We start from the raw sequence: 27,704 nt of genomic DNA, 5'->3' as shown, positions 1-27,704 counted from the left end.
ATGAACATAACCAGTGATTTCAAAGAAGACTTTTACTACACAAGTAACTCCCAGTACCACTACCATTATTTCAAAATCGTGTGACAGTGAAGGCAGAATATACTACAGTTTATGAGCCTTATCCTAAATGGACTACGTTTTCCAGAGTAGTAGCTTTTTGACTAAAAGCATTTTTTCGAAGACTTTGTCTCAACGGCTAACAACTACAGTCTGCTGCTCCTGAATTTGGGAGGGGGTGTGCATGTTTGTCATTTCCCTAATTCTTTAAAGCTTGGGATATTTTCTGTCAGGGTGAAATGCCAATTAGATTTTCTACCAATTTCTGCTAAGTCCTGGGAACAGCCACCCTTTAATTCTCCATGGTGGAGGTGGCTTCCTGTACCCCTGCCTTCTCTATTCACTAGGGTACTTTCTGAATCAGAAATTGAAAAGTTGTCTACCTTGAATAAGTGATGATGGTCTGTCTCCTCTTCCTCCTTCTGTCTATCTCCTCTTTTTCTGTACTGGAATACCTGTGAAGTGGCTTAGGGGAGGAAGAGTAGCTGAGCCAGGAGAAAGCAGTAGTTTGCCTCAGGAATTCCAGCTCAATTTTTGTGCCACTTTTCCTTTGTATTGTACCGACCCCAGGGAAGTGCATGCTGCTGCAGCTGTGTGAAGAGCTAGCTGACTCACAGTCCAACTGCTGCTTGTTGTATTCCATGACACCAAAATAGTGGTGAGGGATGTTTGCAAACTTTCTAATTCCACATGCTGCTTGAGGGTGAGGTGAGTTGTAATCACTGCTGCCCTCTTGATCTCAGTCTAAGCCACAACTCCTGCTGGTCTCCACAGTCAGCAAAGGCAGCCATAAGTCTGAGTGGAAAACAAAAAAAGAAATGTCGGGCAGGAAGCCTTCTGTAGAGATGCTTCAATGACTGACTCACTATCTTCTGACTTTGTCTGCCGAGTTTTGGGATGAGCTCTTAACAGAGGACTTAAAGAGAATGGGCTGCTTTTCATTAGATTTCCTGAATGAATCAAAACTGCTTCCCTAATGGAGACAGACCTAAAAAGCATACCAAAAAAGCCAGTCAACTCACTGAGGCAGTTCTGTTTCCTTTTCCAACAGCAAACAGGGTAGACTAAGCCCCGCTCTTCACAGATTGATACAGGGAACATTTCAGAATTACCTGTTTGAAACCTACAACTTAGAAAGTGCCTGAGCAGAATTATCCACACCATGCACCTTTACATTTTTCTGTGAAAGACAAAGAAGACTGGAATATCTACTTGAAGGTACACACAGCTAACAAAGTTCTACTCTAACATGAATTTTAAGTGACCAGGGTTCCAGCAAAAGTGAATTTCTATTTTCCTTCAGTTTTAGTTTTTCACCAAGCATTCAGCACATTAAAGATGAAACAATGACTTGATTAAAATAATTGCATTAAACTACATCTTGGCAATACAAAATAAACACACAGGTTATCTTAGAAGCAGATGCAAAGTATAATAGGAGCTCCACCAAGGCACATGACAAACCTAAAATACTGCACATAACATACTGTACATTAAAACTTGCAAGCTTTCTGCTATTTAATTCCACCCAAATTAGATTCTTTTCATCTGAATGAGTTAATAGTAATACAGACCCTGTCATGTACATTAAAGGAAATCTCTGTATTTGCTCTCAAAGAGACCTACAGTAAGTGCAGCATTTACTTAAGACTCAATGTGAGATACGACAATAATGTAAGCTTTGTAGAAAGGCACTGGGGTTTTTTTTAAACTGTGCCCCTGGTAATATTGAGTAGAGTCAACATTCCCATGCAGTCTAGAATAATGGGTTTTCAGACTGAAGATGCAGGATTTAAAAAAAAAAAAAAAAAAAAAAGACTGTTTTGAAAGATCAAAACCTGAACAAACTAGAAAGACAAGCAAATACTAAAATAGAACACTGAGTTCATTATGAAATCAATATAATCAAGATTGGTTTCCTTTCTTAATGTTTAAGTGGTTTGTGAACTTCCTTAAGAATTATTTAAACTTTGTCCACTTCTGAGTAGGGCTAGTAATTCTGAATAATTACATTCAACATCTTTATTTTGTCAGCTAATCCTAATTTCATAGTTATCTACTAAATACAGTTACATATTTCTAAAAGTTACAGTGACTTTGAATTGAGGAACAGCAACGATGAAGATAACTTTAAGCCTAATTTTTAACTGAGTTTATGAATTAAACTGTAATTCTTTAAAAAACCCTAACTTCCACATTATTTTTCTTTTAAGTGCAAAGTATATGATTCTATACCTTGTTTTTGAAGTAAACCTCAATTGGTAAAATGAAACCAGCATACCCAGATTCTTCAACTTTGTAGGGTGGATCTTTGCACACTGAAACAAAGAGAAAAAACTGTATTTAACACACACAAAAAAAGTTTTAAACACACAAACAAAACATATGAATAAATAATCCGCAACAATAGTTCAGCACCATTACAAAACTGCACACACACAGTAGGATATATGCATGCACAACACAACCTGAATTTTACAAGCAAATTGTTCCTGCCTATATATAACTTATAGTTTAGGCATAGCAATTTCCCCCACTACCCCTCAACTTTTTCAATCCTTTCAGACTGCTAAAGCAGAACACTAGGGACTTCAACACCAGGGGGACCCACTGAGTACCCACAACAGCTCCATACACACTGCAGCCAAGGCTTGCTCTGGGAGTGGAAAATACATAGGATTCTATTCTGTGGAAGCTGAACACGTAGAGGGCAGAAGAACTGCCATTCATGTATTCAAAACCTAATACTAATAAAACCCTAATTCTAATAAATGTAATTTGCAATAAATTAATTGAATTAGAACTAATGCAAATAAAATTGAAATCTGTATTACTGAGGGAAGGGGAACACAACATAACATTCCAGTATACAGTGAAGAATCTTGTTAAGGTTATGTATTGTACTATGCTAAAACAGTATCCAAGTTTACTCTATAGGATTCAGCCTTCCTTAACATGACAGTAAGCATTACTAGCTCCAATATACAATCTTTTCCTTCAAGTTTTCAGTTTAATGCAAGGGCTTTTAGTTACATGAAATCCCCACAGCACTGAACATGAGCTCTCTGAATAAAGTGGCACTAGTCCATCAACTCCAGCCAGTGACAAAAAGCAGGCTGTTACAGAACTTAGAACAGAAGCCACCTTTCCCTCCTTCTGTTTGGCTGCGTAAGAACCCCATTACAGAATTCATGCCCATGTAACACATAAGCACAAAGGTAGGCTGACCTTGAGAAACCATCCTTCCAAATGCTGCATTGACATGTGTGACAACTCATGTCATATGGACTACCATCTCAGTATCATAATAACAGGTTATCTGTTGTAGACTGATAAAATGATGGAATTTATACACAAAGGGTTGACTTGTTTAGAAAATTTTGCTCAAGCTTTCTCAATTTTGCTGACTGAAAAAATACAATTCAAACTCACAGATGGATCACCATTTCTTAAGATACACACTCTCTTCAGAATTGCCTGGTAGCTGCACTGTATCGGGTGCAACTGAAAACATAGTCTACAAAAAGCATGTCTTGCAATCAACTGTGCAGGGTCTGAATACCAAACTTACTCTTTTTAGCAAAGCACCACAGACAGGCACTTATCACCCTCTATCATCCCAAAAACATGACAAGACCCATCATACACATCCAGGAATAAACTGCTGCCACATTCTCAATAGTATGATCAATAGTAGAGGTGGTTTCAGACATACAAAGCTTTGAACCTGGACACTGACCTTGTTGTGTTAAACCACCCAGAAGTAGTATTTCACTTTATACTGACATGTCTTCCCTTAACAGGGCACTTGTCAGCTTTCTGAGAACATACAAGCTTGGTTAATCCCCAAGTAAATGTACAAAGCAGAATTTTCTCCTACTACCTTGCCATTCTCCTCCTCTGCTAGCACCAAATCCACATAGGGACTTCAAGAATGAGTAAAATGGCAAGTCCTTGCTCACCTATTGCAGATGAGTATCACTACAAAGTTCACTTTATGCAATCAACAGAAAAGGAAAAGAATGACAAAGTGGAGTAAGAATAATCTCTTTTCCAAACTCTTCTGCAACACTGTCCTATTACAGCTACAGGATTTAGTCTGGTTTCCCTGACAAGAAAAAAGAGAGAACTTACAGTTGATGAACTGGAATTTGAATGATTTTGAAGAAAAACATCATGATGATAGGTCAAATCTGAGACGTGGTTTCAGACATACAATGCTTTGAACTTGGACACTGACCATTTTGTATTAAACCTCCAAGAAGTAGTATTTCACCTTATTCTGACATGTCTTCCCTTAATAGGGCACTTGAAAACTCTAAGTATAATAGTTCTAGTAAGCACATAATACATACTGTCAACTTCTTCAAAGACAGAGAAGCCCTCCTGCTCCTCCTGTGCCTCAGAAGAAAACTTGAGGAGAAAGCCTTCCCAGTATCATTTGAATGGCCATGCACAGTTCAGAAGACTGAAATCCACTTATATAAAACCAGGGAATGATTATATAGCAAGTATTTATCCAGATGGAAACATTGAAACTTTAGAAACTGTAATAATACATTAACTGTTACAGAGATTTTAGGCTCCACTACTTGACAAGTCACAAATCACTTTTTTCTTTTTTTTTTTTTTTTTCCAAATAATATCAGGTCAACTTCTTCCCGAGCACTTAATTGGTGCAGAAAACACTGTCAGCATAAATATTTTTCATTCTTTCCCTCAAATATCCCTTCTTTCAGATTCACACAGCTGTTAGCCATACTGAATAGTACCTTGTCAGAGTTTCTCACTACATTTCTGAAAACAAAGTCTGCTATGCTTGGAGACTCTGTTGAGATTTGGGTGATGGGTTACAAAACACTTAATCACAAGGAAACTACTTTGGGTGCCTTCCCAAGCTGAAAGATGGCTTTTAATAGAAGGAAAAGTCTACAATCTTGTGAATGAAACTGTCCTGAAGTGACTGAGCCACGATCCATGCTATTGCATACATGTAGACTGCAACAAAAGTGAAAGCCTCACTCCTCTTGTGGAATCCACTACTATATGTACTGGCAGAAACAGCACCTCTGTCTGCTCTGAACCAACATTCACTGGCATAAGCTCTTTTTGTTCTGTTAACTGTCACAAGTAGTAACCAAAGCTGCAATGACATGTGTGGTTTAGCCAAGCCAACAGGCAACCATCCGAGAATGGTTAGTCGACTGGAGAAGTGGCAGGAGTGAGTTAGGTAAACCACGGAACAGGTAGGAAGAAAAAACAAGCTGTACTGGAGAAAGGATAAAGAAACGAAAGCAAATTGCAAATACAGACCAACAGATCAAAACCAACAACAGAAAGCCAAAGCAGTGTTGCTACTTATTACAGCAATGTTCACCCCAAAGTACAATGAAACATGGCTTTCTGTTGGACACTGACCGTTTCGTGTTAAACCTCCAAGAAGTAGTATTTCACCTTATTCTGACATGCCTTCCCTTAATAGGGCACTTGGAAACTGTAAGTATAGTAGTTCTAGTAAGCACATAATACATACTGACAACTTTTTCAAAGACAGAGAAGCCCTCCTGCTCCTCCTGAGCCTTCCTGCCCTAGCTTCTACACCTTCCCTTCTTCCCTCTATCATTTAACAGCTTGTGTAGTCTTTTAGTTTCACATAAGTTCAAACTTCTATTCAGTATTTGAACACCTCTGCCACAGAAAGAAAGTTTGATCTGATGGGGCTCTAGCTATAGTAAAGGTGTAGAAGCCAGGGCAAGAAGGCCCAGGTCCTAAGACAAGAAGTAGTTCTCATAAGAGGAATACCATTTTTCTATAATGGTGGGGAAACATATATATATATACACACACATGTGCAACTGCACAAATACTGACTTCCAGTACTGTGCACATTCTCAGGTGCTCACCCACAATATATTGTCACTTAATTGGCCTTGACAAAGGACTATTTAAGGACTCAGCTGCAATCCTTGCTGCGCTACAAGCAGTTCACAAAGAACAGGAATAGTTAGAAGCATATTGGCTATACTGATCCATTCATTTTGACCAGCCATCCCATACACGCAAGTGCAGTAATTCACAGCTAATTACTTAAATGCTTCTTAAACAAAATGTGCCTTCCAGAGACCAAATGCAAGATATTAATGTGCATCTTCAAATGAAGCTTAGTAACAACATTATCATTACTAATATACAATTTTATTCACAAGGATTTTTTTCTCCATAAGATCTCAGTATCTGTTTTGGCAAAATTGCCTATTATACTCATTCTACATATAAGAAAGAGATGTGAGTGCTCAATTCTCATTCAATGCACTCTACAGCCGAATTCTTTTGATAATGCCAGCATAATGAGTTAGTCAAGATCACAGCAAGCCAGGACAGGAATTTATGAGGAGTAGATTATTTGTCCCCTATTCTTCAGGGGAATACGCTTTTTCTACAGCTCATGTTAAGTGGCTTAAATCATTTATCTCAAATGTTTTGCTTCTTTAATCCACAAGTGAAGCACTGCTTTTTCTTTTGCGTTGACGCATGCATTCCCATGCACTGCATCAGACATTAACTGGCACCTAAGGAACAGATGCAAATCAAGCCATGAGAATGCATTTAACTAACAGTGACCACACTGAGGCCTTTGGAGATAACAATAACAAAATTCTAGTAAGAGCTATGTTTTTTAAAAGCTTTAACATGAGATTCATTTGCTGCTCCAACATCATTAAATACTTCATTGTGAACAGATTTTTCCTTTTTTAAAAAAGCAGTCAGAATGAGTAAGGAAAGGCAGAATTTTTTAGGCAGATGTTGACACAACATAAGGACGATGCAGAATAATGACCGTAACAATTCACATATATTTTGAGCACCCTGCACGAATGCTGTGAGGAAGTGGCTGCTGTGAGGAAGAAAAGCCTTTTGAGAGAAAACTGGTTTAATTGTAACTCTTTGCATTGGTATTTTATAGATTCTTTCCTATAATTTGCTCAGATTGGTCACCCTTCAATCAACTTCTCCCTCTATTCATCACCACCTTCATTAAAAGAAGTCTCAGAATAAAGGGGCGGCATTCACTTTCAGAGGAAGCAGATTGTCATACCAAATCCCTCCTGCAGTAAGAAGTCAGCTTTAAGTATTCAGCTCTATTTCTTTAAAAGCTCTTTGACTCTGTTACTCAGTAGCTCACCTTTCCAGCTGGTGAGCTCCTGTACTTGGACGCTATACAACAACAGCCAGGAAGAGCACGGGTCCGTAATGCCCTACCTTCAAGGCATACCTCAGCCATTAATACCAACAAATTGCTAGGCAGGTTCAAACAAAAGCTAGCAAAAATTACTAAATTAAGTGTGGGTTATACAGTACATCCTACATTAGGAGTAAGGAATTCTCATTTGCTTAACTGCTTATGCTGACAAGTATTTGATGAGACAGATACAACCCTGAAGTGAAAGCACAGAAGGCACCAAGAGAGAACTAAAGCTGAGCTTTCAGCCTTGCATTTGCAATCTTACTAAGTTCCCTGCTCCACATCCCAAAAGCCCATCACTTCTACCAGCTGGACAGGAGAGCAAGCTTATAATCCCTTAAACAAAGTGAATCCTACCCAACTTTCAGAGTAACATTTTGTGAATATAATGTCTATTCCCTGACCACTGGACAGCTTCTTCATCAATTCAGATCAAACTGATGCACAAAACTGAAGGGCAGGGAGGGGGAAAAAACTTTTGTCATGCCCAATAAGGTTTTCCAAATCCAGGTCTTTCTGGAGTCGTTAGCACTGGCCTTTAAACATTGCTAAAAGACCAACAGAGAGAGCAGTGAACACCCACTCACAAATTTCTTATCAGTCAGAACAAAAATATAAAAATATACTAACAAAGATAAGGTTTGGGGTTTCTGTTGGTTGGGTCTGGGGGGTTGATTTGTTTGTGTGTGGGATTTTTGGTGTGTTTATATGGGGTTTTTATACAGTTAAAAGGCGACATATGCCCTCCTAACTTTTCCTCTTAGCACATGAAGACAGCAGTAAGCCTTCAATGCACAATTTTGAGTTTCCAAAATATGGCAGTGAGCTTCCTACATTCTCTGATTCAAGTGGAGTAACCTGCAGTTTCACATTTATAATGCTGTCAATTCAGGTAAATGAAAAGATTTTCTGTAATTTAATGGTTTCTTTTACCAATTCTCAGTGCACACATACTATGTGTCTGCAGGTCCTAGGAACAATTGAGAACATGAAACTGTAAATCGAACAGATGCAAGAGTTCCTAGTTTTGATATTTTTTTTTTTTCCTCTGCAGCACATATAAAATATTTCCTGGCCTTTTAAAGTATGGTCACTAAGTGTTTTGACATAAACTGTTTGAGATTAGAAGGGGAACCTAAGCTATCCTCATTTCATAATGCTGTGCAGTCCCATTTGACGTACACATGCTGCAGAGGGGAAAGAATGCACCTTCATTCATTAACAATAAAGAAGAAAGGAGTCTGTACTGCCAGACGACAGGCAAGGGCTACCTTAACTTGGAAATTCACTCTTGCATAAAGTTATACTGTTGAAATTCACACAACTTATTTGTCTAGTATTTTCCTGTTTTGCTGAAATGAAAAAGCTGCAGGAAAGGATTTAAAAGCTCCACTTCACTTGCTAGAATCTGGCTTGTAGCAAAACATCCATCAGACCTTGAAATGCCGTTTTAAACCGTGTTTTTCCACCCTTTCCAGGACCTCCAGTAGGAGGAGCACTTCTCTTGACTGCCCTACGACAGACACCAAAAGATCCTCAGGCACCTGCAAGCTTTCAGACTTCAGTACATGTGGCAGATGGTGCAGAAGTCCTCCCCTTGACACAAGGACACAGAAAGCTGTTCAGCTATATTCTGCACGGCACACACAAACAACAATCCTTAATGAGAGACATGGAAGTTACTGGAGATGTCTACGACTATTCATAATTCATGCCTCCCATCCCATCTGTCTGCTCCCTCAGGTTTCCTCCAGATAAGATGGGGGGGGGAGTATTTTCAAGCTAAATTTATTCCTGCACTATATTTCACCTTTTAACTCTAGATTCGTGTGTTTGTTTATTTTCAACAGGAAGTGGTTCTTGAAAAAGACTTAGCAAAAATACAGGTATCAAAGGATCAGAGTAAATGACCTGGTCTTGAGTCTTCTTTAGAAAATCATGCCACTGAAGCAAAAGAAAAACCCTTGAACAGGAAAGATCCTTAACAACTGAACTGTGGCTAAGGCTGTCTGGATAACAACATAATAAACCAGATGATTATTTCTGGTGGAAAAGACATCAGATATAACATTAAAAACTGACTATAACTGCCAATTTGTCCTGTAAGTACCATTATTATTTCAAGCGTAATAAAAATTCCCAGCTATTGTGCTTTAATGCATCTTCATATTTGTATAGAAAATATACCCACGGGTATTTTCTCTTTTACTGAGGGAAACGTGTTGGACAATTGCAGGCTTTGCAACTATAATTTCTATCTTGGTTATTAACTATATACTTCTCCCTGCTCAGTAAGATGACTTTGCATAGAGGGTATACTTTTTCGTAACTCCCAGAAAGACACTTGAGGAAGTCAAGTATTAAGATCTATACAGTTCTCTATTTTAACTTCAATATGCTATGCAAAAATCAAACTAGGAACAAGTATTTTCAGAGCTATTGAAATCACTCTTTATTCCAGTGATGTCATATTTGTGTCAAACCTTTTCTGTCAAACTGCAAGCCAAGGCTAAGAATTTTTCCATGAAACCTCTCAGTTCTTAATGATTGTTCTACTTCATTAATGATCAGGTAAATATAGTTACTTTTATTTGTAAGGCTCTTCATTCTAATGAGCACATACAATAACTCAAAAAAACATCAGAACATTTCTCCTGTAAAGAACAGTGTCACATGCAATCTGTGTTTGCATCAGCCTTGCAAAGGTACATCTCCCTACCTGGGAACGCTTCAAAACAGAGAAAGTGGCTGCTGCCTAATGCTTTAAGTTGGTAGTAATCTTTCCGTTGTATTGACACAAGAGCTGAGAATCTGTGTGTGTAATGCCATCTGGCAGAACTTCTGTGAAAATACAGTAGTAAAGAACAAAATCTGCTACTGCAAGCACCATTCATCATTATGACTGATCTTCATAAATGTAGTTGATTTTTCACATGACAGTTAAGAAGAAACTCATAAGTAGTTCAAGTAGTAAAAGTGAGTGGATTTCTGAATGGCTAAGACAGCTTCTGGACTGTATCACCACTCCCCAGCAAAAGGCAAGTGATGACAGAGAACTTCTCTTCACAGAACATGAAATGAAGTATTTAAAACTATAAAACCAAGATAGGAGATATGGGGACATCCCCATGAAATTACCATAACTCAGTTGCTGTTTACATTGAATACAGAGTTTGTATTTGAAATAATATTAACTAGTATCTAAACCCAAGACAGTAATTCAACAGAGCTAGCAAATCCCCATTATTTCTCTCCTGCAATAGCACTTTTCACTCGGAGGAAAAATACACATTATGTGTCTTTACTGCCCTTGGAAGCCTGCAGACTGCAGTGTATTTTAAATTAGGACATCAGGAAACTGCTTCTTACAGAAGTATTTCAGTATTAATGGCACTGTTTCTTCATATTTAATAAACTGGAAAAGATAGTCGATTTTGCTTCTATTGTCTACCTGATGCCATTCAGAGCAGCTGTATGTAAGATCACGAGTGCTAGACTGAGTATCAGGGTTATTTTAGCAATTGGAGAGTGGGACTAAGAGAAGGAAAAGAAAAATATCTCCTCAAGCACATTTTATTAATAGCACTCCTTAGCAATTGGGAAAATACAATAAAGCATGCTATCCTAATTTAAGCAAAACATTGAAATTAATATGGCATGAGCTTAAAACTATAGGACAGTACCGCTAAGGCTGAAACAACTATTTACATGGTATGCTTACATTAATCTGCCTGGTTTTTCTGGCTTTTACTGAGTATTAACTGTGTGCCAGACCAATACAATGCTCTACAACAAAAAATACCCTGAAGTACAGAGATTTGAAGTCTGTGTGCAAACACATTTATAATGAATATGATATAAATGTATGCTCCAGGCATAAACACAGCTGAAGAGCTCTGTTTGCATGCAGGTAATGCAGATGTTGTATCTGTTGGCATGCAGGTAATGATCATAACAATTATACTATTCAGCTGTTTGACATTCTGAGGAAAGAAAACAGAACAGGTAGCCACATGAGCCTAATGATGAGTGATTTGTAACAAAGGAGCATAGAAACCGAGATTTTTTTCGAAGTGAAGTAATCAAAATTGCAATGCTGTTTCTGACGATTATAGCATACCTACAGCTTTACTTTTCTGCCTAAAAGAGATGGAATAAACTATTTCAGTTGGAAGAGACCTACAACTATCCTCTAGTCCAACTGCCTGAAAAAAAGTTAAAATGTATTAAGAGCATTGTCCAAGTGCCTCTTAAACAGGCTTGGGGTATTGACTACCTCTCTAGGAAGCCTGTTCCAGTGTTTGACCACCCTCTTGGTGAAGAAATGCTTCTCAATGTCCAGCTGAAACCTCCCTGGTGCAGCTTTGAGCCATTCCCACACATCCGGCTGCTGGATCACAGGGAGAGGAGATGAGCACCCCCCTCTCACTTTCCCTCCTCAGGAAGCTGCAGGGCGCAATGAGCTCACCCCTCAGCCTCCTTTCCTCCAACCCAGACAAGCCCAGAGCCCTCGGCCGCTCCTCACAGGACATGCCCTCCAGCCCTTCCAACAGCTTTGTTGCCTTCCTTTCAGTGCATTCAAGGACCTTCACATCCTCCTTAAATTGTGGGCCCAGAGCTGCACAGAGGGCTCAAGGTGAGGCCGCACAACGCTGAATACAGCAGGATAATCACCTCCTTTGACTGGCTGTGTTTGATGCACCCCAGGGTGAAAAACCACACTGAATGCCTCCGATTTTTCTACGTCCCTATTAGTCAGAAGACCATCTTCAAGCATCAGTCCAATAATTTCTTTAGACCTCTTTTTGCTATTGATGTGCTTTAAAAAGCCCTTCTTACTATCTGATTCAACTCTAAGCTTTGCCCTTTGGTGTCTTCTCCCGGCATAAATGAACTCTTCCTGTGAAGCCTGAGCTCACTTTCAGAGATCACACAATTTCTTTTTCCTCTTCAGCTCCACTGCAGAGCCAAACTGGTCTTCTCTCCACTTGCTTGACTTTCAGCACAATGGGATTGCCTTTTCTTGTGCTTCTAAAAGGTGGTTCTTAAGAACTGACTAGCACTCATAGATCCCCAAGCCCTCAAAAGCAGATTCCCAGGTGGCATGGCTAACTGAATAGCTTAAAGTCCGCTCTCTTGAAACCCAGGGTAATAACCCTGCTGCCCTTCTTTCTTACTGCACTGAAAATTTTAAACTCAACCATTTCATGATCAGTGTGGCCAAGACAGCCACCTACCATCATATCTCCCACGAGTTCTTCTCTATTCACAAACAAGTCTAGGAGGGCATCTTTCCTGGTTGCTTTACTGTGCACATGTGACAAGAAATTATCTTCAACATACTTATGCAATTTCCCAGACTTGCTTGTCACAGTGTTTTGGCATTCCTAGCTGATGTCTGGGAATTTGAAATCTCCTGTAAGGACAAGGACTGCCAATCCAGAGATTTCTCTTAATTTCCTATACAACAAACCGTAAGTGCTATCATTATGGCAGACTGAACAACAGTAGACACACGCAACATCTCCTTTGTTTTCCACCCTCCTCATCCTCACCCAGAGGCTCTCAACCATATCACCCCTAACTGTAAGGGCTGTACAGTCAAAGCTCTCCTTTTACACAGTGCAACTCCTCTGCCTCGCCTGCCCTGCTCATCCCTCCTGAACAGCTGCAGCCCTGATCCCAGCACTCCGGTTGTGGGACTCATCACACCAAGTCTCACCAGTGACATCACAGCTCTGGGAACTGACCAACGCCTCCAGTTCACGCTGTTTCTCATACTCTGTGCACTGGTGTGCAAACATTTCAGATACACTGAAAGATATATATACTCTGAAAGGTACAAGATATTAATTCCAGCCAGCCACAGATATGTTTCTTCTCAAACTCCGCAGCTCTGCATACTACTGATAAACTCGCCTTTGTACACAGAACAGAAAGGGATGGGGAAGATATGTAGATTGGGCTTAAAAGCAGAAAACCCTCAGAGTGGTACATGGTCTAATCCTGAATGAATGGTTTTGTTCTAGGCCAACTAGATCATGAAGTGAACAATAAGTTTTAAAAATTCCTCATATTAAAATTGCTACATTTATGAGATTGTATTGGCACTACTAAAAGGTGGTAATCTGGAAAGAGTAGAAATAAAGTGACCATGATGTCCAAATACACATTTGATAGATCATGACTAGGATTCAAAGGTATTTGTTTGCAATATTTCAATTTTTTTAAAAGTCAGGAAAAAAGTGGACAAAATTGCATTTGCAAGTTGTTATTTTTTGGGTCTTTTTTAATAAAAAAACCAAATCAGAAAACTATTGACTGAAACATTGGCAATGTTTTACTTGTTTATATGTTACTGAATAAAACCATTTCATTTGCAATGCCTAGCCTGTAACTGTTTCTGAAAGAAGAAACATACAGCATTGTCTCCAGTCTTCCTGTCAGAGCTACCTTTACCATTCCACTGTTGAGTTGCAAGCATCAGGTAACAAATAAACAATTTTGATGATAATTCTGCTGAACATTTAAGGGGCTTTTAACTGTTTTATTTCTGCAGATCTGAAAAGAGCGAGGTGCTTCCTAATAGACCTTAACACAAGCAAACTGCTAACAATAATTTTTGTACTAAATATTCTAAACTTTTGCTTCAGTGTTTAGACAGCATTTTCACATGAAAAATATTTTAGAATCATAAGCAAAGGCAAGTTTGGTTTTGTGAAAAACTATAACATACTCCTAACCTATAAAGTGTTCTGCTTCTGCAGAATTATTTTAAAAGAACTTCAAAGAATATATCAATGAAACAGAAAAGTGTTTCCAAAGTGCTTCAAATTGATTAAAATTCCATTACAAAGTTATCCTGTGGAAAAACATGCTTGCAAAGCTGAAAATCGAAGTGTACATAAGCTGCATAATAGACTTTGTATGGTGACAAAGTATGCTATGCATAAAGCTATATACAGACTAATGAGCTGTATCAATAAAAACATTTCAGTTCTACAAAAAAAAAAAAAAAAAAAAACCAACCAAAAAAAAACCTGAAGAGGTAGCACTTAATGCACTTTTTAAAAATCTGTAGTCTCTACTTGGTTTTTGTACCTCATTCCTCAAAACTCTTTTTCATCTCTTCTCCTGTCAGCATTCATTACCAAGGTATTGAATGTTTCGTAGTGTTTAATTTTCACAACTGAATGATCTTACTTTACCTTGTCAATCTTGCCAACGCAAATAATTTAAATTTTGGTTGTCATTCCAGATTTAAGTTGATGAAACAGGAATTCAGTCACACTGTACCAGTCTCAAAGAACTGCTGAGTATCTCTGAAGTTTGATAGTATTTTTGAAGAGCAAACACCACGCCTTTGGAGTTTTTCTAGGACAGTACCTATACGGCAGGTACTTAAAATGTTTCCAGAGGAAAACTCACGCCTCTCTCTATTTTTTCAGCAGCTTTTTAATCCTTCATTAAATGATGCATCAATTTGAAGTAAGAAAATGGCCAAATATGAGGTGGTTGCTTGGACATAACATGCTAAAATGACAATTAAAATTATCCTTGACAGACTTATTAGATCAGATTTTGTTCTCTCAAAACAAGTCAAGCCTTGTTTACTTTATCGGAGTTGCACTAAGTACAGCTAAATCGTGATCCTGAAGTTTAAACAACCCAGCGCTGAGCAAAACACAAAAATTCTTTTCCATTTTAATCACACATTATTCCTTGCAGATTTATAGTGAAATTAACATAAGGAAACACTGAATTAATGAGATACTGGTCTGCACCAAACTCTGTGTTCTCACTCAGTCCAACTGGACTAGAAACCTACTCAACAATGTAATTACATGTTCAAACAGAACCTAACATACAAACACAGTGAACAGCTCAGGAAAAGGACTCTGGAACACCTCCTGCAATTCATCACTTGACCTTCGGAATATGAGCTCCGAATCACTTCAACTGCAACCTTTTCCTTTACTCATTGCAATATGTTTCTCTTCTCTAGGTATTCCTCTGTTTTCTTCATGGATTTTATTTGATTATTAACAGCTTGAAAAACAAAGAAATACATAATTCAGTGTAAACATCTTGAATAAAAACTAAAGTGCATGACACCAGCCAGACATGCAGGAAACAAGTAATCTTATACCACTATTGTTTCATTAGTGGTCATGATTCAAGAAGACTTCAGAGGAACAGAAAACTTGACACTTCAGTTTTGAAGACAGGAATGCAATAATTTACTTGGGGTGAAGTGAAGCTATTCAAACCTTCAAAATTATGTATGCCTAACAATAATTTGCTTCAATCTAACAAAATATCCCCCAGTCAGCAATCATTCATAATTCTCTCTGGAATCAGAGTACACATTGCCTAGAGAACATTAAATTAGTCAAAACGGAAATAGGCATTTCATATTAGCACATCAGGCGCTTTCAAAGGAGTCATGCTCACAACTCTTCTATATCAAAGCAGACTTCCTTGCTTTAACATAATTTATACAAAACATTGTTTACTATAGTCGACTTGACTGACAATACATAACTGCACAAGAAGGGCTTTCAATATCTGGCATGTTTAACTCTGGAGGTTCCTCACCTTTCTTATATTTGTTGGGTTTTTTTGGGTTTGGATGGGGACTTTTTGTTTGTTTGTTTGTGGTTGTTTTGTTGTTTTTGTTTCTGTGGTTCTGTTTTTTATTTTGTTTGGGTATTTTTGTTGTTGTTTTGGGTTTGGTTTCTTTTAGTTTGGTTTTTTTTTGTTTTTTTAAACTAGGAATTGCCCAAGGAAATTGCCTGACTAGACAGATCTTAGATTTTAATCCCAGTCTGATCTTCACAGGTTTGAGAAAAGAACACCTCCAAGGACAGTGTGCATGCAATACACTGTTGAATTAAGAAACAAAAAGAGAAAGGGAAGCACCTGTAGAAACATAGCCAAATCAGACCAAACTTATTTAAGCAAGCTTCCCCACTCATTTTTTCCATATGTCATCAGAAGGTCTTTCCACCAATCAGGTGTTTTTAAAATACCATGATATTAAACAGAGGAAGTTTAGATTAGATATAAGGAAGAAGTTCTTTACAGTGAGGGTGGTGAAGCACTGGAATGGGTTGCCCAGGGAGGTTGTGGATGCTCCATCCCTGGCGGTGTTCAAGGCCAGGTTGGACAGAGTCTTGAGCCACGTGGTTTAGGGCAAGGTGTCCCTGCCCATGGCAGGGGGGTTGGAACTAGATGATCTTAAGGTCCTTTCCAACCCTTACGATTCTATGATTCTATGATTCTATATATCAAAGACAGGTGATGTTTGTTTTTAAATTTAAAATGTTCCTATTAATTTCGAACAAGTAAGCATGGAATAGAGCCTAAAGCAGGCACAAGTTTCAGTGCCTCATTTTTACAGCATCTGCTTGTTTTTGCCTTTCTTTAAAATTGCCTTTCAACCTAAGCTAGAAATCCCAAGCTGGACAACATATTGGGAACACTGCTTCCTAAAACACCTCCCTTACTCCCCCACCAAGGCCTTTTTTTTTTTTCCTCTTCTTCTAACATGGTGTTCAGCTGTCATTTACCACAGCTCCACTACCGGTAGGTTACACAGGAGCCTTTGGAGTCTTCTGGAGACTTATAAGGGATGAGAGCCACCAGTGAGCAATCAGACCCAAGGATGGCAACCTGTAAGTACAGTTGTACTGTACTTAAGACTTCTGCCTCTTCATGTAAATGGTAAGGAAGCTACAACTTGTGGCCAAAAAGTACATGTCTTTATTCAGGGCAAAAAGAAGAGGAAGATGGAACAGACTATAACAGAAAAGCCTCATTTGATCCAAAAGCTGGCCAACCAACAAAACAAGCTGCAGGCTTGGTGGTGCAGGTGCTGGAAGGCCTGGGCCCAGACTCAAGACCGCCTTCTTGCTCCACACCACGAAGCAGCACTCATGAGCTCCCCACTGCTTCCCTGCCACCAGCCATATTAAGGGCTACTTCTAATTACAGTCATCTGAGAGAAATGAACAACAACAAAAAAAGCCTTTTTCTTCAGTAACAAGGTCACAGTGTCAGAAACATGCCCATCCGTGGCCTCATGCTGTGCAAGAACTGAAGAACCCTCCCCACACGCATAATCCAATACACTACAAAGAAAATGCTAACAATAATAAAATTGGAGGTGTGAAGACTCACAGTGTTCATAAGTACAAAAACCTGAAGCAAAGCCAGTAATGCATGGCAGTACAAGCCCTAGAGCTGAAAGGTCCAGAGAACCACAAAGCAGAGCAGGGTGAGCAGAAGGCTTTTGTTCCAGCCCCCAACTTCCACCTCCACCTTCAGGAACTTACTTGCTGTCAGTAGTGAAACTTCAGCCACATGCTTCAGAAACTGAAAACGTTTCCATGGCTGTTTGCCAGGGTACCACATGGCAATATGTAGTGCCATTTAGACAGACTGAGATTACAGGAAACGCTGAAGGAGACAGAACAATATCAGTCACACAGCTGTCACCTGTAGAAATGGATAAATGGGTTTTCTGCAGGTTTTGAGATATGACATACACAGCCAAATCTCTGCTATTTAATAATGATTCACTCTAAGAGTCCTCCAAGCAAAACCTTGGACAAAATTAAAAGGAGGACTTGACATAATTAAAAGGAGGACTAAGGGATGCATTGAAAGGACAAATATTGAAAACATACATAGCAAAAACCCTATTTTTAGAACTCACTACCACCTTCCAAAATGTCCTGAAGTTACTTTATAAAGAATATTTACTTATGTATGCAAAAGACAGAATGATAAAAAACGAGTAAGCTATATTAAAGGTCCACATGAGAGTAGAAACTGTACATTCCTTATTCTCCCCAACTGTTTACATTCCTCTTAGGACAGCACAAAAGATCAAACTGTTTCCTGCTCCAGGGTAGACTTTGGGAAAGGAGGAATTAACAGCATCTTTTCCTTGCAGGAAACATTTTGCTTTAGTTAAGAGCAAAAGTAAAGACAGACTGAAAATAACACTGAATAAAAAGTGCCCTATCTAATTCAATTTCTTTCAAGAACAATCACGGGCAACAGACACTCTTAAGCTTTCCCACAGACATAGTAAGCTTAAATATTTAACAAACCAGAGACAAGTGTGAAAGATATTAGGGATGCCCACTTTATACACAGAGAAATGAGGTACACACAGAAAGAGAACTGCCCAGTAATACAGAAAATACATGGCAAAGTCAGTCTAAAAACAAGTCCAAAACTCAAATGCAGAGTCATGATGGACAACCTATTCTTACTTGAATACTTCAGAACCACAAGAACTATTAGGATGGGCTGGGAAAGTAGCACAAACAGATATATAATGTGCTGCTGGAAAAATAATTCCATGCATCTGAATGAATATAGAACACTCACACCAGACAGCAACCTCTATTTTTCTTTTTTTATTAAACAGGCAGATTGTTTCAACTTCCATGATTCTTAATGAGATATTTTTCAATATAAAGATTGCTGTTCACAACATTTATTAATGACTGAATGCAAGACAGGTAGCCTACAGGGAAGAAAACATCCTGATGAAAGAAAATCAGGTTAAGCTCCAACTGAGCGTAATGAAGAAAATGAGGTGACTTAACATAACTTCCTACACTTAACAAGGCAATAACAAATGGAAACCAATGTAGAAACATATAATATGCATTTTAAAAGAACACCATTTAAACTGCAAGTCCATTTTAAGTACTTATCACTTAGTATCCCTATAACCTACTTATCAACATAAGAAGTCAATGCAGTATCAGTTTGAATCTGGAAAACAGGATGATTGACTATTTCAGTTAATTTGCTCTTCTGCAGTGTAACAGTTACTCTGGGTATCTGAACCGCTGTACCACTCATGAGGTTTTATCTTCCCCTTCCCATCCCTTAAAAAAAAAAAAAAAAAAAAAAAAAAAAAAAAAAAAAAAAAAAAAAGAAAAAACAGAATAGAAAACCAGGAAAAGCTGAAAAACCTCAAAGGAGTATTAAAACCCAAGAATTGCAACACTACCAAGAAGAGTTAAAACTGTGACACACTTCATCCTGGCAACATAAATAGGGTGCCTGATCGTGTGCTCATAAATGCCCTTGACACAACTTCAACATAATTGCAAAACCTAGCCATTTAAGACAACTCCAACCACGCATGCCCTTCCACAAAGCCCTAACTGAAGCCACATCAACAGACGAAAGTAATTTCTCTCAGTTTACAGTCTGAACTCTCTCATCAAAGGATTCTCACAACACTGTCCAATATTAAGTACCAATTACTGTGACTTCAGAACACAGCAGTTACCTTAAGGGGACACTGAGCAGTACATGCTGGTAAATACTGCCTTGCAACTGCCAATCCTTTAAGCCACCTAATCCATTTAAGCTCTAAGGCCAGTACCAACCTCTGTGTTGCCTGTCCTTCACTTGTGATGCTAATTTGGGTAAGTGCTCCCCTCCACAAGGCAACAATTATTATAAAATAACTTATCATCCCCAAGACTCTCCCTCGTTCGTCAAGTTTAGCTGCAACTGGCTGGCTTTCATGGGGATATGCAAAAATGAGAAAAAAAGCCTTCATCCTAAAAGAACAGTAAGGCTTACATGTTTCTTCTAGCCAGCCATGATGGTTAAGATTCACTTATCCACTGTTTATAGTATAATCTAAATTTTAATTCATCTGTTCCCACTGAATTTGATCCCCTGCTTGTCTACTTTGTTACAAAGAGAGTAAAAATCCTTTAACAAAGGATTTGTATTACAGTAAAAAATCCTTTAAACAAAGCATTTGTATTCTGACCATCTTGTGAATTATACTGTTTTTTCCTTCACATTCTATAAAATACAATTTTCCCACAAGAGCTCCTAATATATACCATGTGTATCAGGATGAAATTCCCAGAGGCTAGTAGCTTATTCAACTTGTGAGAGTTTCCTTGGCACCTACACATTTTTCCTGGGTTGAATCAGCTGTTGTAGTAAAGTATTAAGAATACATTTAACCCCTTGGACCTCGAAGTTAGGCCACAGCTAGAAACATGCCTCTGTAGAAAGGCCTGTGGGCACTGATTATTTTTGTTACTGAAATATCCTCCAGTCACTGCCTAATGTCTTGTACTGCTACTCTGCATAAGCAGCTGCAGAAACAAAAGTGATATTAAGACTTTATATGAAAGAAGTTACATACCTTATTCTGCGTATTTTTGTAGACCACAGTCATTCTGATCTTTTTAAAAGTTAATTCGTTCATCCTCTCATCACTCATGACTAACGGCAGAAAGAAAGCTTCTTTCCAACTCAAGCTAATAGAAGCTTGACTTAGGAAGCTATTATTTAGAAGAGATTAACAAACTCCTTTTGGGAAACTTTATGAAACTATTTTCTCTCCTGGTGAAAATATGCTGCTTTATTAATATAAATATGCTGAATTAATGTGTTTTGTTTTCTCTAACACAGTATCTTAAGTCTACAGCGCCTAAGAATAGAAGAAGAATACAGTACCTCAAATATTTATTTTTGTGGGTTTGGATCACGAGCAAACTACAGGCTCTGTGCATCTTGGAGACTTTCCGTGACAGTATCTGCTGCTCTCTTTATTGCCCTTCTTCTATATAATACACACATGCTCATCATTTCTCCCATTTCTCCTCATCTGCAGATATCCCACTAAGTTCAGAATCATCACTGCCCAATTTTATAGGATCCTGAGCACAGCATAGCCTCTCTATGTCCATGAGTTTATCACGATAGAGAGAACTTAGTTTGAATAAGCCACAGATACAAGTTATTTGCACTAAGGATCCTTACCGTGAAATACTGTAGCTGGAGATGTCTGCTGTAGGCATCCATGAAATAAAATGAAGAGACGCAAGTAACTAAGTTTGGTTTTCTGAACTGTTTTCTGAAGAAGTATAATTCCCTGAGCCTACTTCATACCAGAGGCAAGACACAAAAATTAATGCCAGAGTTAAACAGCACAACTCTGCCTTTACATGTTTACATAGCACCGCTTATTAAAAACAGCTCTACAGGACAATCTACAGCTGGTGCTAATACTGAGCATCTTAATATTGTGGAGAAAAGTATGAAAAGATAGTGCGGAATCAACCTAATAATGGGAAACAACTCCTTGAAATTGCTGCTGAACTTGGGGTCTAAAAGACATGAGAAAGTGCTAAAAAAAAAAAAACCAAACAAAAAAAAAAAAAAACCACCTGCATAAAAAAATATTTGTAGTCACATGAAATTCCATCCTTACAATTGAACTAAAACTGAGGAAAACCCAAGAGCTGGAAAGAAACACATTAGATTTCACTTAATTTTCATCCCATCAGTACAAATGTATAGATCATTAGCATCTTCTAATGCAAGCACAGTCCAGCCTTACTATTTTCTTTTACATGAACTATCAAATTTTAATTAATTACTGTCTGATAATTAGTCCAGTGACTGTTTTGTAAAATCCTATTTTAGTTATTGCATGCTGGGCACATTTGAGTACCCACAGTACTCCAACCCACCTGAAAAAAAAAAAGATTTCAAAAGTGGTTTGCAGGTCACTAAGACATAGTTTTAGAAAGATAAAAGTTCCTCCAATTAAAAAAAAAAAAAAAAAAAAAAAAAAAAGAGGAGCACCCATTTTAAAAAGTATAGAGGAGCATCAATTTGAGGGGGAAAGAAAAAAAAGCATGCAGAGGCAGCATTTCACCATAAGGGTAACATTAATGTGGAATCTGATCACATTTGTATTCAGCTGAACAGGAAATTAGGGCCCATTTTAAACCACTTCAAGACTAATACAGTAATAATTTAAGTTTACCTCGAAGTGTTTGACCAAGGAAGCTAATATTATTGGCACCAACTTAAAGAGGACTCGTGGGGGGTGAAACACCTTGTTATAAGTCATCCAACACATCAGTGGCAGAGCCAAGAACAGATGCAAGGGCTGCTGACTACTGTTAACACATGGCTCTATCCGTATACAACTTCCATTTTGCTGGACTTTATGATGTTAAACCTCAGCCTGGCCTCACATTCAAGATTCCCAAAAGGCACAAGGTAAATCAACAAAAGCAAACATTTTAGGCACATGTGCCCCTAAGCTGCTTTGAATATAACATGCCTTCTAAGCAGCAGTTATTGGACATTTTCTTCCACTACTTTCAAAGCAAGCTTAAAATTCTGACCTAACACTTGAGAATATATCATTCAACCACATGCATACATTTTGCTAGTTTTAGCATTATTAAGCGACAAACTGTAATAATTCCGGACACAGCAGATTCATACCAGACATCTTTCTTGACTAAAAGATAACAAACCTGTTCTCCCAGTAAGATATGGATTATGTTTTTAAATCCAAAAAGGTGAGTACTTTAAAAATAACAACAAAACATTAAGAGTATGAGTTCTCTGAACAGCACAGAATTCGTCTCAATGGAGGTATTAGGTATGTATACACACACACTGCACAGGGTTAGGTTAAATGGTAGCAAGCACCTAGCTTTCTCCAAAATGCAACAGCACTGGAAATTACTAACAGATATCCTACCTGGTTTGAGCAATGTGCCAAATAGTGACAATTTTGTTTCTAAGTAAGACTTACTTGCAAGTCTTACTCTAGTAAACTGTTTTCCCAAAAAAGTTATTTGCTCGAATATTCTTATATGGTAAAGTATGTCTTCCTAAAAGTAAAGAAATTTTCAAGCTTCTGATAAAAGTGTTAAAGGGGAAGCCAGAATCCTAAGCAATGGCAATAGACATTTCATTTACACCCTTTCCTACTAAACACTTTATTAGAAAAAAAAAGGAATTCAGCTCAGTGCAGAAGAAAAAGCTTGTTGCAATTATTTCAACTCCACTGAAATTCAAGAAGCTACGGTACTGCTGGCTGACACTGATGGGAGCTTAAGGTTTTCAAGGGAGAAACAGGATTTTGTGTAGTCCTCTTTGCTGGGTTGAATTGCATTTGCAAGGATAAAGTCATCCTGACTCAACTTCACTCTACACTGGTTCTTACTAACAGATGGTAAGAAGATGTGGAAGGAGAAAGTACTGGGAAGCAGTCTGTAATCAGGATCTGCAAGCACAGAGCTGATAAGTGCAAGTTGAAGCTAGTGATGTGCTATTAGCCTTGCTTATTTTATAAAGAGAGGAGTCAGTCACATTCAAGAAGACATTTTCTTTCTATTCTATGCAGTTGTTCTGCACAATTTGCAGAAATACTTTCAGCGTTTTATACTTTGAGGGGCTTAATGCATATCAAGAAAATAACCATTTGTCGCAAGGGCAGATCAGACAAGTGAGACATTGCACTTTGCCATCCATATCCACATATTGCACCCAACATGAAAGATGGTTAAGTGGGTCGGTGTAACTGCTTTTAATAGTCTGCACAACAAGGTGTGGAAAATACTACAACTGAGCAATGCTCCTGAAAGCAAAGCACACTCACAAACTGAAATGCACCTCCTTTAGGAAAGGGCCACACACTTGGTCTTATCTAACAGCTAGGATTATGGCTGAATTCATAGTTTAGGTGATTATAACACACTTGCAGAAATTATATGGTTTTTGATTAAGAGACCAGCATTGCTAGAAGGATCAAACAAGCTGCAGCAAAGCACTGTAAGGTCAAGATATGATGTTTTCTTCCCCCAGTTACAGCCTGCAGTAAAAGGTGGTAAAAACAAGCAGCAGTTTCCTCCCCACTTTCCATCCTACAGCTCCGCATATGTAATTCCGATTCTTTAGGTTTGCTGTTGGAAACTGGCTAGTCTTTATGTGCCATAAATATTGAGGCAAATTCATCACTGGCTACTTGTAAAAACATGATGCTGTTAAAGCATCCCTGGCCCTTCCTTTCCCCACTCATTTTCATAAGTACTCTGAACTTTCACTCTCTCATCTCAAGCTTCTATGCAAAACCAATGTTCAAATGTTGGTTGGTTTGTTTGTGGATTCCCCCCTTTACCCCCCCCAGTTTTTGCAGTCATACCTGCATGTGCTACTGTCTGCACAGAGAAGGAAGGTGTCTGCATCTTCATGGCTGTGGAAGTGAAGGTTCTCTCATAAAACTTAAGGCCTGGAATACGAATAGCATACTTACGATGAAGTAGAAAGAACATAAAAAGTTGATTTTATTTCATGATTGTGCTAGTCTAACTTTTATATCTAAAAGTAAGGAGAAGGGAAAAATTCACTGACAGCTTCGGGGTATCTTAATACAAGATTTGGTTTTGCCTACCCAAAAGCATTCAATTACGGCTTTCCAATTTTTCTTCCACCTTGTAAAGGTCATGCTTGCTATGCAATGTAATTCTTGTCTCCTACGTAGAGGTGCTAATGACAGCAATCTTTATACGCATCCAAAGCATACCATTTTCCATTTCTAGGGAAGATTGCAGAAGGCAGACTCTCAGGGTCATCATTTGCACCTTGCACATTCTTTCACAGGATGTTTAACAGAAAATGCCAAACATTACTCAGTCATGTTCTTCAGCACTAATGCTGATAAAGAATATTCCTTTTTCTCACCTCCTTCCCCCGCCACCTAACAGCCTACCCCCCGAAGATAACATTATAGTTATTGGTTAGAATGACTTAATTGGTTCCCCCCCACTTGTTTTGGCAACCTGAATTCATTCCAAGCTCTCTATTGTTTCTGTATCTCTCTGGCACGATGCTTCATTTCCAAATTCTCCTTACTGACAAAATTTAAGTGACTTCTCAATCCATTCTAGTTCACAGCATCCTACGAGATAGTCAATATTAATTAAGCAGAAATCAGAAATTAACAAAAGAACAAGATAAAACTCACATTTTATAGAATTGGCTGGATTTATGTGCTTTTACAACTGTAACTACCTACCTTACTCTCATGTGCAACAAACAAAATATTCTAATCATAGGGATTTTCTGGTAAAGGGTATTAGCACCTCCCAGTTCAAGTTCAGAAGGTAAACCAGGAACATCAGACCTTCTAGAACCCACCTTTGTCTTTGAAAGAAATCAAATAAAACCGCTTTATATTCTAATACAAACATTGCTCAACCTACAGCACCTAGCAGAAGGTGATTAAGCATTTAGAGTAGAAGTTTTCTAATAGTTTTTGCTAAGTCATTATGCGATTATGTCACAAGACACTGCAAAACTTGAATCTGAGAACATAAGAACATAAGGTAAACTTGCATTAGATATTCAGGAAAAATTCTTTGCTGTGAGGGTGGTGAGGCACTGGCACAGGTTGCCCAGAGAAGCTGTGGCTGCCCCAGCCAAGGAAGTGCTCAAGGCCAGGTTGGATGAGGCCTTGAGCAATCCGGTCTACTGGAAGGTGTCCCTGCCCATGGCAGGGGTTGAAAAAGATAAGCGTTACGGTCCCATCCACCCAAGCTATTCTATGATTCTATAACAGACAGTCTAAGTTACTGAGTGGAGGTTGCTGGGAAACATGTAACACAACCAAACCCTTTCACAAATTTATTGTTTCAGCTTAAATAGGCTTTTTCTTTCTCCATACCAGAATGCAGATCCTCACTCACTCCTTTCATGACTAGGTATTTTCTACTAACTGTAAACAGCTGCTTCTACAAATGAGGTGAATGAGCTATGAACAGTTCTTGGATGGTGAGCAAGCAGAGGAGCTCTTAACACCCTTACACACCAGTTGTCTTTGGCTGAGAAGTTGGAGACATAACGTGAGCATTCAAACTCAACGGACTGAAAAAGAAAAGAGGTTCACAACCAAGACTGAGACCTTGGCCTGTAGGAAAGCTCCACTCCAAATGGAAGAGAGGAAACAAGTAGAAATGAAGTAGAGAGCTTGGTCTATTTGTACCTTTCTTAAAAGTACATCACAGCACTTAAGAGATATGCATGTGTAGAAGCCAGAAACAGTATGAAAATGAAGCAACTTATTCAAAGTCATGTGACAAATAAGCAACAGAGACAAAATCTGAAGAACCCTATTCCCTGTTCAGCTGAGCATGTACACTACACACTGGTTGCTGAAATGCCTAAGCACATGCTTCTGCAGTGCTGGTTTCTTCTAGGTTTTAATATTGAGGTCTGCATAAATTGATACACAAATCCAATGAAAAATACCATTCCTCAGTACTCACTACATACCCAGTCTCATTCTCCTGCCTCTCCTACTTCCTTTATGGGGTATACAGTTTATTATGCAAAGCTCATGAGCACAGTCATATAAATTATTTTGGCTTAAAACAAACTAACAAAAAAGAAAAACCTCTATAAGGATACCAATGCAGAGGTAGGGCATGCTGTATGCCCACCTGTTCTCTCACTTTCAGAGGTATTTTCAGATGCTCAAAAGCACATTTATCACTGAATAGAAGAACAACTTTGGCAAAAAAAAAAATGACAATCACTATTTTCGTAGTTAAAAAAAAAAAGTGCAGAGAACGTTAAAATAAGAGCTAAAGTTCTGTTTTTCATTCCAACCATCGAACGTAACTGTATACTTACGACACATGCTTTTTATTTGTATGATCTGCAAACCATTCCTGTCAAATCTCCAAAGCAAGTGTTCAGTCCCAAGGTCACTACAAACACATACTTCTCCCTTCTCTGTAAATCAGTTTTGGTACCTTTCTGGAGGATTTTCAGTCTCTTTTAAAGCAACAACAAGACTTTTCACAATGTTGAATTGTTAATTTTAAATCACTTACCAGCCTTTACTAGAGCTTTGTAGGCCCTTGTTATTGCAGTATTACTGCTGTCTTCCGAAACCGCTATTTGAAAAACACTGTTCACAGCCACTTAAAAAACTAAACAGGGAGAAGTGCTAACATTGTGTTTTCAATGGCACAAAGCATGAGAACATGCTTCTACTCAGACCTGTACAAGAGATGGGTTGTCAGAGCATAACTAGCTGCTCATGCCTCAGTTGCTACTTGTGACTCAAAGGAGGAGAACCACAACATACAGCCAAATCACTACAGAAATTTGTGCCCTGACTTCCCCTTTCCATGCATCAGATCTCATACGGCAAGACATTCAGCTTTTCAGGTAGCTACTTAAAAGCCTCTCGCACCATCTCTCCTCCCAGTCTAACACGTGACAAGCCATAATGCTCTACAGTGGTAGTTACTTCCCTTGATTTCAGATTACCTGCACTTCTCAAGAACTGCATTTCTACTCCTGTTCTTACTCCTTTCCTCTCCTGTTTAATAATGATTTTGCTCTCCACTTACTCAATGTGAGTAAGCCCCAATTTTTCTTTCAATACCACTTCCCTAGCACCTGTAGCAAAGGTGATGTGCTCTCTGCATTGCCCCCACATAAAGGAACAGAAAGGGAACAGAAGCTACATTTAAAATGTGAACTAAAAAAATTCCAAGAATTCTCTCTGGCAAGGAGAGAAAGC

The 27,704-nt window shown here is 38.5% G+C and overlaps 1 protein-coding gene across 2 annotated transcripts in view; it reads right to left on the bottom strand.

Moving 5' to 3' along the window:
• MLLT3 (MLLT3 super elongation complex subunit) overlaps window positions 1-27,704 on the bottom strand; it is a 108,689-nt gene that overhangs the window by 49,848 nt on the left and 31,137 nt on the right. For both annotated transcript variants that reach the window (XM_030511416.1, XM_030511417.1), the window contains exon 3: window positions 2,293-2,375. In XM_030511416.1, coding sequence (XP_030367276.1) covers window positions 2,293-2,375 — 83 coding nt within the window. The remainder of the gene's footprint in view (window positions 1-2,292; window positions 2,376-27,704) is intronic.

The sequence above is a fragment of the Strigops habroptila genome, chromosome Z (genome assembly GCF_004027225.2).
Source record: "Strigops habroptila isolate Jane chromosome Z, bStrHab1.2.pri, whole genome shotgun sequence".
Lineage (NCBI taxonomy): Eukaryota > Metazoa > Chordata > Aves > Psittaciformes > Psittacidae > Strigops > Strigops habroptila.
The sequence above is the reverse complement of the archived record's forward strand: the minus strand, read 5'-3'. Positions and strand labels throughout refer to the sequence as shown.